This window comes from Microtus pennsylvanicus, chromosome 22 (genome assembly GCF_037038515.1).
Source record: "Microtus pennsylvanicus isolate mMicPen1 chromosome 22, mMicPen1.hap1, whole genome shotgun sequence".
Classification (NCBI taxonomy): domain Eukaryota; kingdom Metazoa; phylum Chordata; class Mammalia; order Rodentia; family Cricetidae; genus Microtus; species Microtus pennsylvanicus.
Window position 1 is genome coordinate 23,052,620 of NC_134600.1, and position 15,382 is coordinate 23,068,001.

General features: G+C 41.5%; 1 protein-coding gene across 16 annotated transcripts in view; it reads left to right on the top strand.

Moving 5' to 3' along the window:
- Adam22 (ADAM metallopeptidase domain 22) overlaps window positions 1-15,382 on the top strand; it is a 209,830-nt gene that overhangs the window by 87,717 nt on the left and 106,731 nt on the right. For all 16 annotated transcript variants that reach the window (XM_075956471.1, XM_075956475.1, XM_075956478.1 and 13 more), the window contains exon 4: window positions 14,133-14,199. In XM_075956471.1, coding sequence (XP_075812586.1) covers window positions 14,133-14,199 — 67 coding nt within the window. The remainder of the gene's footprint in view (window positions 1-14,132; window positions 14,200-15,382) is intronic.

The following is a 15,382-nucleotide window of genomic DNA, read 5'->3' on the forward strand; positions in this document are numbered from 1 at the left end:
TTTTCTCTCTGGGAATAGCCATCATCTCTGCTCTGAGGACAGACAGCTGGTGACAAGCTGACTTACAGCAGGTGGTGCAATTAGGCCAGTTTGGGTGTCTGAGTGTTGAAACTATGCTATACTATCCAGACAAACAGAAAGCTCCTTTTTTAGGCCAGGTGACCAGCCTTGGTGAGGAACACACAACTGAGTAGCCCCGGTAAGGATCACACAGATATTTTCTGACAAGGTTTCTGTCTTCTGTGTCCTCTCAAGAGGCCTGCCTGTGCATGTCCATGATGTTTTTCACACAAGCCTTGCACTGTGCTAGCGGCTTCTGTCTTAGTTAGGGTTATCATTGCTGTGATGAAACACCATGACCAAAGCAACTTGGGGAGGAAGGGGCTTATCTGGTTTATACTTCCACACTGTAGTGTGTCACTGAAGGGAGTCAGGCCAGGAACTCCAGCAGGGCTGGAACCTGTAGGCAGGAGCAGATGCAGAGGCTGTGGAGGGAGGCGGCTTATTGTTCTTACTGACATGCTCATGATGGCACATCCCTGATTGTTTTCCTCCTAAGGCATTTTTTATTAATTAAACATTTTCATTTGTTTTACATCTCATCAACCCCTCCTCCATTTCCCTTCAAAAAGAGGCAGGACTCCCATGGATATCAATCAAGCATGGAAAATCAAGTTGAGGCAGGACCAAGCTCCTCACTCCATATCAAGACTTGGGAGGCACCCCAGCATGGGGAATAGGTTCCTAAAAGCCAACCAAAGTGCCAGGGACAGATCTTACTACTAGGAGCTCCACAAACAGACAAAACTACACAACTGTTACACACATGTAGAGGACCTAGGTTGGTCCCATGCAGGTTCCCTAGATGTTTGTCCTGTAAACAGAGACTGCACTGTCATTTCTTGGCTGCCCGGACCTGAATAATCACACAGAAACTATATTAGTTAAAACACTGTTTGGCCAATAGCTCAGGCATACCCCTACCTAGCTCTTACATTTTAAATGAATCCATTTCTATTAATTTATCTATTGCCACGAGACTGTGGCATTATGGTAATATTCTGGCATCTTTATCCTTCAGCTGCTACGTGGTGTCTCCTCGACTCCACCTACTCTCTCTCTTTCTCTCTGTTTGGATTTCCCTCCTGGTTTTTCTCTGCTAAGCCATTAGTCGAAACAACTTTATTCATCAACCAATAAACGCAACACATATACAGAAGGACATCCCACATCATGGTCCAGGGTCTGTGAGCTTCTATGAGCTCAGGTCTGCTGTCTCTGGGCTCCCCTGGCATGGCCTTGATACCCTCTCCACCCCCACTTGCACAATCCCTTCTCCTTCTCTTCAATAGGACTCTTGAAGCTTGGCCCAGTGGTTGACTGTGGATCTCTGCATCTTCTTCCATCAGTTACTGGATGAAGGCTCTCTGATGACAATTAGGATGGTCACCAATCTGATTATAGGAGAGGGCCAGTTTAGGCATCGTTTCCACTATTGCTAGGAGTCTTAGCTGGGGTCATCCTTGTGGATTCCTGGGGGTTTCCCTGGTGCTAGGAAATACACTCCCCATCAAGACGTCTCTTTCATTACTCTCCTTCTCCGTCCCACCTCCAACCCAGTCAACTGAATCCCTCATGTTTCCATCCCCCAACCCCAGTTTACCCAGGAGATCTCTTCTATTTCCCCTTCCGAGGGAAACCTGTATGTCCTTCTTTGGGCTCTCCTTGTTACCTAGCTTCTCCCTAGCTGTAGACTGGTTTTCCTTTTCTTGATATCTAATATCTACTTATGAGTACATACCATGTTTGTCTTTCTGGGTCTTTGTTAGTTCACTCAGCGTGATTTCTTTCTAGTTCTATCCATTTGCCTGCAAATTTCATGTCCTTATTTTTTTACAGCTGAGTGAATGTACTATTGTGTAAATGTTTCTTGGTTGAGGGGCATTAGAAAGTTGTATAGCCCCACTCAAACAGCTGGAATGCTAATTCTGAGAACGAGGTGGTGATGAAAATAACAAAAACAAAAATTGGAGCTAACGGATGGATTTTTTTGAACCGCCTTGTGTGAATCCCAGAAGATATCATGAAAGCCTGTAGCAGCTGAGTTGTGGGAGGAGACAAAGCCATGTGGAGACTAGAGAGTTGAAGATGGAAGGTGACTTGGGAGTCTGAGCTTTGCAAGGTAACTGACATCCACAGAAATGGAGAGCCTGACTAGATTAGCCTTCAGCATTCTTCGGGAAAGGGAGGTGGCGAGGCTGGAAGTGGTAGCTGTACTCTCCTGCAAGGAACATGCTGACTTTGCAGTACAAACCCAACTTCTGCTTGGGAGGTCTTGTAAGCTTGGATGGTGAAGGCAGTTGTGGGTGTGCAGTTTGCTTTGAACACATTTCTGGTGGTGAAGTTCCTCGCTACCAGAATATTATAGAAACAGTAATGTTCAATGAATACAGTTAAACTTCAACTACTCTACTACTCGAAGTTCATTCTTTTCCTTTCCTTCTAAGGCCTAGTGTCTACCCTGCTGGCCTTTGATTAATGACCTTCCTGCCTTACAAGTACTAAGATTACTGGCATACACCACCACATCTCGTTCATTTTTAATACACAAACCTCTTGTTTCTAGAATATTTATGGAAAATCTAGGTAAATTTTGGCATAAGACTGGTAATATTTGTCTTTGGAAGCTAGTCCTACCCCTGACTGTGAGAACAAATAGGTCTTCCGCTCTTGTTGCTGCTCTTGGGACTCTTTTCCTCCTGTTGGATTGCTATGTCCAATTGCAGTGTGTTAGTTTTTGTTTTATCCTATTATATTTTTATTATGTTTGCTTGTCAGCTCTTAGAAGCTAGTTCTTTTCTAATGAGAGACAAAAAGGGAGTAAATCTGGAGGACGCAGTAGGAAGGGAGGAGCTGGGAGGAGCAGAGGGAGGAAAAACTGTAATGATGATATATAGTATGAGAAGAGAATCAATTTTTAATAAAAGATAGATCAGGAAAGGAAATAGTGGAATAGGACATATTAAATTTGGTTGGGGAGGAGAGCAAGGTAAAGAATGAAATATAGAGTGATAATACTAAAGATATTTCAGAAGTCATATGAAAATATACTGCTGTACAAGTTTCCATAAACATAAATATGTATATATGTATATACATGTATATATTCCACACTTCATTTAGTAGCATAATAGTATATATATATACATATATATGTATATATATAATATATATATATATATATATGTTAAGGTACAGTTAGCCTCTAGCCAGACAGTAATCCTGCTACTAAACACCAGAGACTAACAAATAAAAGGCCCAGTGCTGAGAATGGGTTGCTTCTTTAGATGGAGTTGTTGGCCAGTGCCCATAGATACACCAAGTCTGTAAAGACTGTTGCCAAAGTGCTTGGCTACCCTCCGGATGCTCTAAACCTGACAGAGACCTCCCAAAATTGTACACGCTATTGCCAAAGGACTTGATTACTCTCCAGAATGAACTTAACAGTAAGATCCTATTACTGAAGATGTTGTATACTTAAATCATAGAACATGGAGAAATCAAACTGTCATAGGCCTGGACTCTTCATCCCGACTGACTAGTTTTCATAGTGCTAGAAGGTGGTGAGCCAGCTCTCAAAAGAGAAAATTAATCACCAATTTTACTCCGCTGTGAAACTTGGGACCTAAGACATTGACAGGCCCAACATGTCTACTGCTTCAGCAGTGGCATGAATACCAGGGGTACCCAACCACTTTCAGGTTGAACTTATTCTTTGAGCCATCAGATGAAACCTATACCTGGCACTGTTATCAAGCTAGACAGGCCATATACCATAGGGAAGAACCTACTACTATTATGTTGCCCAATTGGTATAGTATACAACTTACTCCTAATCATTTATCATTGTACAATAGATCAATTCATCTCTCAGTCCTTATCAGGGAATATTTTATTTGCAGCAAATGGCACAGAGACCCACAACTGGCCAGGGTACAAAAAATAAGAGATGTCTGAATGCTGAGCCTTGAGTGGACATCTATACTGGACCCTTCTTTCCAAGGCATAGGGATCACTGGAGAAGAGGGAACGGAAACAGTCTAAGAGCCAGATGTGGTGGTCAACTATAAGTAGATGGTGTCTTCTGAGCACAGCAGGGCAAATGTACATGTGAACTCATGGTGGTTGTGAACAGTATTCACAAGTCTTTTGTAGGTCTGAGGAAGACCAAGTCCCAACATGGAGAGAGAAGCTGGACATACTATCAACAATTGTTAGCCGTTGAGAGACAAAAACAAAAACAAAAAACAAAACAACAACACAACAACACAACAAAAAAAACAAAACCAAAACAAAACATAACAAAAAGTCAAGTTTCCTCCAAGAGAGTAGCCTTGGGATGTGGACCAGTCAAAGATCACACATCCAAGAATATCTGGGCTGCACAAATTGGTCTTCATAGGTTTAAAAAAAAAAGAGAAGAAAAGGACATAGAGGTGTGAAGAAGGGATGGATCTGGGAAAAACTGAGGGAGAAAGGTGAATAAAAGCAAGACACATTTTATGCAATTCTCAGAGAACTAATTCAAATTTAAAACATTAAAATGGGACTGGGGAGATGACTTAGTTGGTCAGTAGCTTGCTGTGTTAGCCTGGGGACCTAACTTTTATTCCTGGAGCCCATGTTACAAACAATAAATAAAGATATGGAAAAGTGTCCTAAGTCAATAGCATTAGTCCTAGACTTGGCTGTCTAGGAGAGAAGTGTGTCTGTCGCCCTTGGTTGAATTCCATACATTTCACCCGGGGCTCCTTTTCATTGCTTTACTCTGTGTGTTCCCTCGTATCCCTGATTATCAAAGTGTCAATGAGTTACAACAATCAGAATATGTAACACATCATTATATGCTAATAGATGTTCACTAGGGTATTTGTAAAATGTAGTTTGATTATACATTCACGTTTGGTGACATTTTCTTTTTCACTTACACCATTCACCAATTGAATTCTTTAGTTGGATGGAAATAGAAAACACTATCCTGAGTGAGGTAAGCCAGACCCAAAAAGAGGAACATGGGATGTACTCACTCATATTTGGTTTCTAGCCATAAATAAAGGACATTGAGCTTATAATGCATATTCCTAGAGAAGCTAAATAAGAAGGTTTGGTGACATTTTATAGTCTATAGTAAAGTTAGAAAGTCCTGATTTTGTAATGTGCATATGATCTGGCTTTTTTTCTTTACAATCCTTTGACCCTACTGCAAAGCTGGTCTTAGAAGTTTTTACTTTATAAGAAATAAGGAGTCTATAAATAAGAGCTAACATCAATGACAGTCCCCATCTCCATGTTCATTAAGCATATTTATTCTGAGCATGCACATTGAATTTTCATCAGATTTTGACTTAGGTAGAATGTAATTGTCTTTGTGACTCTCCTATGGCTGTTATGAGTCACCATGACCAAGGCAACCTATAAAAGGTACTATTTAATTGGACACTTGCTTACAGTTTCAAAAGATGAGTTCGTGAACATCATAGTGGGGAGCATGGCCTCAGGCAGGCAGGCAGGCGTGGTACTAGAGCAGCCTGAGAGCTCACATCTGATCTGCAGGTTGCAGGCAGAAGGAGGGAGGCAGGGAGGGAAGGAGGAAGGGATGGAGAGAGAGGGGGTGGGGATCAGTGTGAGTTTCTGAAACAGCAAAGCCTATCCCCAGTGACATACCTCCTTCATTAAGGCCACACTTCCTCCAACAAGGCCACATCTCTCAGTCATTTACAAACAGTTCTACCAACTGGGGACCAAACATCTAAAAACATGGGTCTACCCTTTCTGACCCCCACAGTAGCTAAAAATGTTCTTTCAGCACAAGCATGTTCCGTAGTTCCCTTGTAAGTACATAAGTGGAAGGAATTTTCATGTTTACAGCTTAGAAAGTAACAAAATGGAACTCTCAACCAAAATGTATGTCACGGAGAAGCTTTTAATTCACTTTTGTAGCTTGAATTTCATGTAGCATAAACAACAGGACTTTTACACACTGGTTATTATGTGCTGAGGGAATAGTTAGTAATTTGGGCATAAAACTAAGCTGAAGAATGAATAATTAACTCTTGATGTTACAGATGCCCAGGAACTTAGCTAGTTTTTGTATAGTGAGGACTCTCAACAAGACAGTTCTCTCCCGAATAGTATTAGACAATTAATTCTTGGTTAAAAGGAGTAAGAAAAGTAAAAGTGTAAGAGAGAGAAGATGAATTGGTAGGGTCTGGAAGAAGAGGTACACGTAATAAGATAGAAGAGAAAGGTCAAAGTTCTTTCTTTAAAAGTTCTCAGCTTAGTATTTATTTCTCTTCAGTAAAATAAATGTGGGTTATCCATATGTTTTTTTTTAACAAGCCTTTCATGGCTAACGATTGAATGATATCTTTGATTTTCATTGTGACCCCTATCTTTATTAGATGGCTTATAATCATGTTGGAAGTTTTATGATTCCTTTATAATCATATTATCTCAACTATTTGGGAACTGCTCTAAAGAAAATGTGTTGCTTTTCTGTAATATATCAGTTACTAAGTGTGAGAACAGGAATGTGTGATCAGCCTCTGCCTCACAGTTTATTATTTGCATGGTTCCGTGTATGGACTGTACAGATAGGTTTATTATTTGCATACTTCCGTGTATGGATTGTACAGATAGGTTTATTATTTGCATACTTCCGTGTATGGACTGTACAGATAGGTTTTTTAGTTGCGTGGTTCCGTGTATGGACTGTACAGATAGGTTTATTAGTTGCATGGTTCTATGCATGAACTGTACAGATAGATTTATTATTTTGCATACTTCTGTGCATGGACTGTACAGATAGGTTTTATGCTAGCTGGGGCACTAGTGTTTCTAGAATCCAATAGTGTTTCTAGATTCCAAATGACCTTGGCCACAAAAATTAAAAAGGAAAGAAGAGAAAAGGATAAAAGAAAGAACAGTCATGCCAAGAAGGGGCTGAGACCATGTATAGCCAAATTGCTGTGCATACTGCGCCTGGTGCATGCCCAAGGACAAGGCCACTAAGAAGTTCATCATTTGGAACATGGTAGAGGTTGCTGCTGTCAGGGACATTTCTGAAGCAAGTGTCTTCAGTGCTTGTGTGCTGCTTAAATTCTATGTCAAGATGCATTACTGTGTAAGCTGTGCCGTTCGTAACCAGGTAGTCAGGACTTGATCTCGCGAAGCCTGAAAGGACTGAACACCCTCACCATGGTTTAGACCTTGGTGCTGCACCACAGCCTCTGCTGAAGTCCATGTAGAGAAGTGGCTTTCTAAGGCCAGAAGAAAAGAGAGCCCTGGAAAAATAAAATGCAAGTTATACTTGAGAAAAGGAAGGAGGGAAGGAAAGAAAGAAAAGAAATTAGTGCCAGTGTTGACTGGGAATTCAGGTATTGCTGTTGGTTAGGGACATGATTTGTTTCCTCATGCTGTTTGGGCTTCTTGACAACATATTGCTATGATTCAAAGAAGAGGTTTCTCTCTGTCATATGTATGGGTTATAATATATATATTAGAAGCATTGGGTCACAGATGATACATAGGATCACTTTTTTCATATTACGTAAGAGCCAGCTCAGATATGGGAGGGAGAGATGATCTATACTCCATTAAGAGTGGAGTGGCCATGAAAATAGCCATTTTTAATCAATAACTTCTGCTGGCCACAAAGTATGTATATTTTCACTTATGCAAGAGGTACGGAATTCTTTGCTCCATTAAAGCATCAAGAGAAACTTCAAGGGTCAGAGTCTCAGCATCTGAATCAGGTCTCAGCGTCAGGAGGGCTTCTAAGGGTAACAGGTATAAGCATTGGGCCTAAAAAGTAAGTTATTTATTCCATATAAGCTGAAGATAGAGAAGGACAGGATGACCGTAAAAGACAGCGCTGTCCAAATGGGTACAGATGGGACCTACCAAGAAGCCACTGATCCAGAAAACATGTGGCCCTGAGCCAGGTATGGCACCTGGTTCTCCCGCTTTGGTAAAGGAGAATGTATTTTATTTGGTCATTGATATTTCCTACTTGTCTTGGAGGTGTCTTAATATATAACCCTAGCTGGCTTCAACTCAGACCTCTAGCCTCAGCCTCTTAAGGGCTGTAAATAGGGATGTGCATCACCATGCTTGGCTGGGGATGATTAATTAGGGGTTTGTTTCTTTCTTGGGAATGGTTCTTTGTGGTCTTAGCCTCCCTCTCTGATCACCTTCATATTAACTCAGATACGTTACCTCTGCATATTCTATATTTTTTTCATGTGAGGGGAGAAAGTGGAAGCGAAGGGGGGTGCTGAGGAGAGGACGAATAAGGGGAAGAATAGGGAGAAGAAAAAAGAAAGAGAGTAAGGGGAAGAAGTAGAAGAAGTAGCAGGGAGAACAAGAGTAAGGGCTGATCTCCACATGGTTTCTAGTTTTTACAGACATAGTTGGAAAATTCAGTAGGCAAGAACAATGATGACATGCATATCACAACCACAAAGAGGGCAGGTAGGACCTGACAAAGTGGTGGCACGTCCCAGAAAAGAGCCAGCACTCAAGGAGAAGTTCTTACGGAGTAGGTAGAGCCCTTGTTCTGCAGAGTACTTAGGTTCGACTGCCAGCACCCACGCGGTGGCTCACAACCATCCATATTCCAGTTTCAGGGCATTTGATGCTGTCTTCTGACCTCAATGGGCACCTGGCATGCACGTGGTACATAGACATACATGGAGGCAAAATCCCTATACAAATAAAATAAATAAATCTAAAAAAAAATAAAAATGATAAAAAAATTCCAACAGGGAATTCTAGAGAAAGATTTGTAGATACAAATTAGTGAATAGGTAGTGGTTTGGTTGAAATCAAGATTATCAAAGTCATGTGAAATTACTTAGAGGCAGGCTTACTATCCTATCAGATTTATAGTCTCCATTTTAATCATGGACAAATTATAATCATAAAATTAAATGATTTATCCAAAGTTACATAGCCAGTAAATAGCAGCAGGCAGATGGAAGATCAAATACTGGGTCTCAGCTCCCCAATTTTTATATTATACAAGCTACTTTTGGTTCATGATAGTTTCCAGCAAACAAAACAAGTCATTATTGACAGAAAATGTTTGCTGTTGTTTAGTTCTTCAAGACAAGGTTTTCCTTTCCCAGCCTTGACATCGTGGATACCTAGATTACAGATGTGGGCCACCATGTTCTGTGTTGACTGAACGCACGTAGGTTGTATTGGTTTTACTGTTCTAGGCTTATTATACCATGCCAATGAAAAGAGAAGTAGCATTCAGAATACATTCCTAACTTTAAAAATTGGTCTTATCTTTTAACACTTTTAAGGTGTTAAGTAAGCTGTCCGCATGAATGAACTTTTCTTAGTACATTTCTGGTAAGATAGCATTTTCTCTATGCAATGGAGACCATCTCATTTCCTATGTTTACAGTGATCCAAGTAGAGCTTTGCCTTATAATAAATAAACAACAATGTTCTGAAGAAAAAGACAAGATAATTTTGATTATTTCTGTTTCGTGAGACTTTATGAAAGTGTACTTAGTCCCTGTTGATGGCAATAAGTACTATTTTATGTTTCAGTAGAAGGCACAATGACATCCTTAATGGATGGTTTTCCAGTCAAATCATTAAAATAAGAATACTTGGCATACTTTCACAAACTACGAACAAACAAAATGGAATTGCACACACTGTTTCTGGTGTAAATTACAAGGGGCCTTCCCTTGTAGTGGGTGTAGCTGTGGGTGCTTGATTGGAATGGCTACATGGTTCCTGAGCGGAGGGCTTTATCTTTTCTGTAATCACTCTCCTTGTGATTCATGGTGTCTTCCCACCTGGATTTTATAATTCAAATGAAAATGTTCCCTTGAAATTTGAAAATCTAGAATACTTAAGAACTATTTTTAAGAAATTACAATAATTACTACTACTGCTACCCCTGTTGTTCTCCCAAAGACTATCCTAAAGATGGCCACTATGTTCTTCTAGAGACCAGCTTCAATGTCCTTTATCAGTTGCATAAAGATATGCACCTCCCTCTTCCCGGAATTTGCTAGCTCAGATTCCCAAGAGCTGGAACCTGGCTGGCTATGTTAATAACATTGCCTCTATGTGGTAGTGTTCCACCCCCGCCCCATTTCCGGGGGAGATGTGTCATATAGTATCAAAGCCAAGGGAGAGCTCCAAGGTGAATTCTGGCCAGAACCTATCCTGTTTGGGACACAGGCTGAGTTAACCAAGTGTGGTGTGGATGCTGTTGCAGTTCCCTGTTTTGTCTGAGGTAAGTCTGCACTACATAGATTACCATTTTGTCCAAAACACTTAGAAATGTGTGAAATATTTAACATACCTAAAAAAAGAAGTAGAAAGGCTGCTGCTGTTGTCTATGCGACAGTTATTCTTTCTGCTGCCCTTTCCCCCTGATTCCTGTTCCCCGAAGAAGACTCTAGAGTATTCAGTGATTAATGTCCTTGTCAAAGGATTGACCTAGGTGTGGCCATATAATGCAATTCTGGAAAAGACGTATGAGGAGATTAAATCTAAATTTTGTAAAAACATTTGTTTACCTTTAAAGAAGCGTGGACTATAGGCTAGCCATTCCTCCCTACTTCCCCCTCCCTCTTTCATTCTGTTAAGTCTTGGGATATATTTGTCTTCATGAGGTTCTTAGAAATTGCAGCAGCTACATTAGGGCCATTAGAGGAGCCAATTAAGAGAACAGCCCAACCATTATACTGATTGATGACAGAGCAGAAAGTTAAAAATTCTCTTGGGGCTGGAGTGATGGCTCATTGGTTAGAGCACTGGCTGCTCTTCCAGGAACCCTGGATTCAATTCTAAACACCCACATGGCGGCCCACAACAGTTTGTAACTCTAGCTCTGGTGACTATGATGCCCTCTTCCGGTCTCTGTAGGCACCAGGCACACCTGTGGTACACAGACATACCTGTAGGCAAAATCCCCGTACACATATAGGAACTACAGTAAAACAAAGTGCCCTGAGTCTCAGTGGTGCTGTGGGTGGACCAGCCCTGCAAGTATCCTGATGTGGTCAGTGGCAGCCTCCAGGTAGAACAGATGAACAAATTAACCCTTAAACCAAAGATAAATAAGTTTAAGCACAGAGCGAACATCCAGGGGCAGAGAGGTTCGCAGACTTAGAATAGGGAGTGAGCTGGGGAGAGGGAGCACACGAGCTCTTTCTGAGGCATACAAGGTTCCGCATACTGCTTCTCTCATGCTGCATCTGCCTTCTCTGCTAGGACCCGAGTTTGAGCCCCCAGTACCCACATAAGAAGCCAGACATGGCTGTGTATTCCTGTAGGGGGGCAGAGCTCACTGGCCCGCAACACTAGGCAAACTGATAAACTTCATGTGCCCACACACACATGTGTACACAAGCACACACACACACACACACACACACACACACACTGTCTCTCTCAAACACTCATACATGACAGGTGAAGGGGAAATATAAATATACATTCTCAAAAGTAAATGACACTTGGACTTTAGTTTCCTGAGCGTATAGTCATAGATTCTGCAACACTGTAGGTATGCTTTAATGTAGCACTTACTTGTACATTTAGTTTACATTTCAAACAACTGTAGGCATGGTGCTCATGATGACAGGCCGTGTGCTCACGACAGGCCATGTGCTCGTGACGGGCCGTGTGCTCATGACGGACTGTGTGCTCGTGACGGGCCGTGGTCTCAGGTTTGCAGTTGGGACAACTTGACTTGATGATTCATAAAACCATTTTTAGAAGATTTTGAAAAAGTTGGCTCAGCGTGTATAAATAGAGTGGCATTAAAAATGGATAGCCTCATGTATTCTTTTTAGTTATCCATGGTAATTTTATTTATATTTTAGTGCTTTAAAATATCTAAAGACCTTTTTGGACCTGGGAAGATGGCTCAGTGGGAAAAGGATTGGCTGTACACGTGCTACAAGGACAAGGTTGCCTGTAACCACAACTCTGGGATGAAGAGACAGGCAGTTTGTGACCTGCCTAGAAGACACACCCACCAGTACAATAGTGGCACATTGTTAGGAGGATAACTAACCATTTTAAAACTGGATTTGAGGCTAGTTCAGTGAGATGGAATCCATCCCTGACACTGTGAATGAGGCCAAGAACCTAAGACTAGCTAGGCCATGAACCTATCTAGTAAACCTACTATTATTCCGCTAAAGGTGCATAACTGTGAAATGACTCCTAATGATGTATTGTGATACCTGTGGACCAGTGCATTGCTCAGTCCTCAGCAGAGAAGCTTCTTCTTGCAGTAGATGATAAGTAACACAGAGACCCATTGCTGGGCTATATGTACAGCGAGAGACTTAGGAGCACCAGCGCTAAATGCGATGTCTTTCACTCCCTTTCTCTCAAGGCTCAGGGATCTATAGAAAAGAAAGGTGAAAAGATTGTAAGAGCCAGAAGTAATGGATGACTCCAAGGAAACGGTATTCTCCAGACACAATAGGACTCATGCACGCATGAGCTCATAGAGATTGCCTGCCATAGCATGCACAAGACCTCGACAAGTTCTAGCCAGAGAAAATCTCAGTACTGAGAATGGAAGTAGACGCAGAGTCCCACGTCTAACAAAGAAGCTATATGTAATTGATAACTTCTAGGAGAGAAAAAAAAATCAGTTTGTTGCCGGGTGTAACTGATGATGACTTTTCCCCTTTTATTTTTCTCCAGCACTGTGATTGCTAGTCACAAAGGATGAAGCTTCTAGGAGAGCCCAACCTTAGTTCCTCCATGTTCAAATCCATGCATACGTGCTGCCTTCAGCAGTGGGTTGGTGAGGGTAACCAGCAGCATTGCCAATAGTCTGTGATGTCTTAGGGGTGCTTATGGACCCCTTTGACAATGACTGAAAACGTTGTATCCCATTTCTGGTACTGGGGATTTAATTTGGTGGCATGTGATGTCTATTTGGCTTATTCTCTCCCCCATTATGTATCTCCACTTAAATTCATTATGTGCAGGTGTGTATTTTAGGAACCTTCAGTAGTAGTTTTCTTATGCAAGATGGTGCAGCAGTTGAGAGGACTGTCTGCTCTCGTAAAGGACCTGGGTTCAATCCCCAGCACCCACATTGTGGGTCTCAACCATCTCTAACTCCAGTTCCTTGATATCATACATTCTCTTCTGGCCTCCATGCACACTGCATGAGTGTGGTACACAGACATGCATTTAGGCAAAAAAACCAATACACATTGTCTAAAGTAAGTAAATAGATAAGTATCTAATTAGGTGAGCATCCACTCACGCAAGAAGATTGTTTAGAAGACTTTAAGAATAGCTTCAATATGTTGATGAGGTTTTACTTTTCATTTCTTTGTTTTTATTAGTGTGTGTGTGTGTGTGTGTGTGCGCGCGCGCGCCTGTAAATGTGGTGCTTGGGTGTCAGTGTGCATGTGACAACTTGGGAGAGGTAGTTGTCCTTCCACGATGTGAGTCCCAGGGACTGAAGTCAGGTCGTCAGACTGGGCAGCTGGGCAGTTGTCAGGTCTTTACCTGGTGCCTCATCTTGGCAACACTTTCCCCATTCCTTTTTTTTTTCTGTGTGTGATAGGAACTAATAATTTATAAGAAAAAAGTAGCATACATGACCCATCTGGTAAGATATGAGTAGTAAGAAAGCTAGAGTAAAAAAACATGACTAAAATATCTTTTAAAAAAATACTGGTGTTGCTACAGTTTCCTAGCCTGGGTGCGGAGTGGGGGAATCGGCTGTGCTCTGCCGTGGGCTAACAGGTGGTGGAGGCGGTTCGGTTTTCTCTCTTTCCTTGTAAAAGCACTAGCTGTCTAGCATATTTCCTCCTTGCTGCCTCCTTCCTTCCTCTTCCCTCTCTGCAAAGGGTTGATTTTGCTTTAAAAGTATGAATTAAAGAATTGTTAAAGTAGATATGTGTGAAGCTGATGCAAATTTACAAATGTGATGTATATTTAAAGCCACCCCTCCCCCGCCCCTGAAGTATTGGGACTCAAACCCAGGGCCTGGAGAGTGTGCTCGGCAACCTCAGCGGCAGTATGTATCCTTAATTGCCATCTCTTTTTCATTGTAGTGAGTTGCTGTCCTCTGGTTATGTAGAGAGACACATTGAACGTGGAGGCAAGGTCGTGGAAAACAAAGTAAGTGAGAATTTCCTTCCTTTGGGAGCAATCTTTCTAAACACTGAGTTTGGGACCCAGGACTTGGTGCTCGCTGAACATGCATTCTACCAACTGAGCTGGACTCCTTACGTGAAATTCTGCCTGCCGTAAAGCATGCCTCGCAGTCAGTCTCTGGAAGATGGACTCCTTACGTGAAGTTCTACATGCACACATGTGCAAGTGTATGAACATCATACACATGTACACATGTATAATCACATATACCTCTTACAATAAAAAGAACAATGAGATTCTAAATGTAACATTTTGTGTTCAGTATGACTTTATTGTTTGTCTATGTCTACACCTGTGTTCCAGTTAGGTTTCCTTTATAAATCATGATAGCTCTTATCTAAGTATTTATAGTACACCAGAGACATTTGTTTCCTCTCATAATCAATACAACAGTCCCTGGAGATATGTATTATTTCCCTTTTATGAAGTAAACAAGTAAGACTTGTAAGTTTTAAATTCTGCCCAAGGTAGATTAAGAAGTGACAGCGTGGGAATTTTAGCCCTCCTCCTCTCCTCCCTTTCTTAGTTCTCCATCTTTTCTGTCCATATTTCTCCTCCTATTTATTCTCTCTGTCCCAGCCCCACCTATCCTTTCTCCTGCCCAATTGTTGGTCATTCAGCTCTTTATTAGACCATCATGTATTTTAGACAGGCAAAGTAAGACAGCTTTACAGAGTTAAACAAATGCAACATAAAAGAATGCATCAAATATTTGCAACAAATATTCTTTAAACAGCACAAACAAATGTAACCCATCTTTAATATTCTACAACACACTGAAGTCAATCTGCTTTTGCTTATTTTGGATACTGACTTTTCTTATCGAGTCTCAAAACTGCTTTAATCCTACAGACTCACAGTTCCGTCTATGAAACAAGAGTAGTAAGCCATTAAGTGGGAAAGAAAAACTGGGCTCTGGTGTTTAGTGACTTCTGCTGAATGTGTTAGAGCAGAGCCATCCTCACCGTTGTCAGGAGCTTTTTAGTGTAGCTTTGATTTTAGAAGCTACCTTGGAGGTGCAATGCAAGCAGCAGCCGCTGGCGCCAAATGATGTATGCCAGGCTACTCTCTCCATCCCTACCATCCCCTCCCCCCTTCCCTTCCCTCCCCACCTCTCTCCCTTCCCCTCCTTTGTTACCCCTTCTTC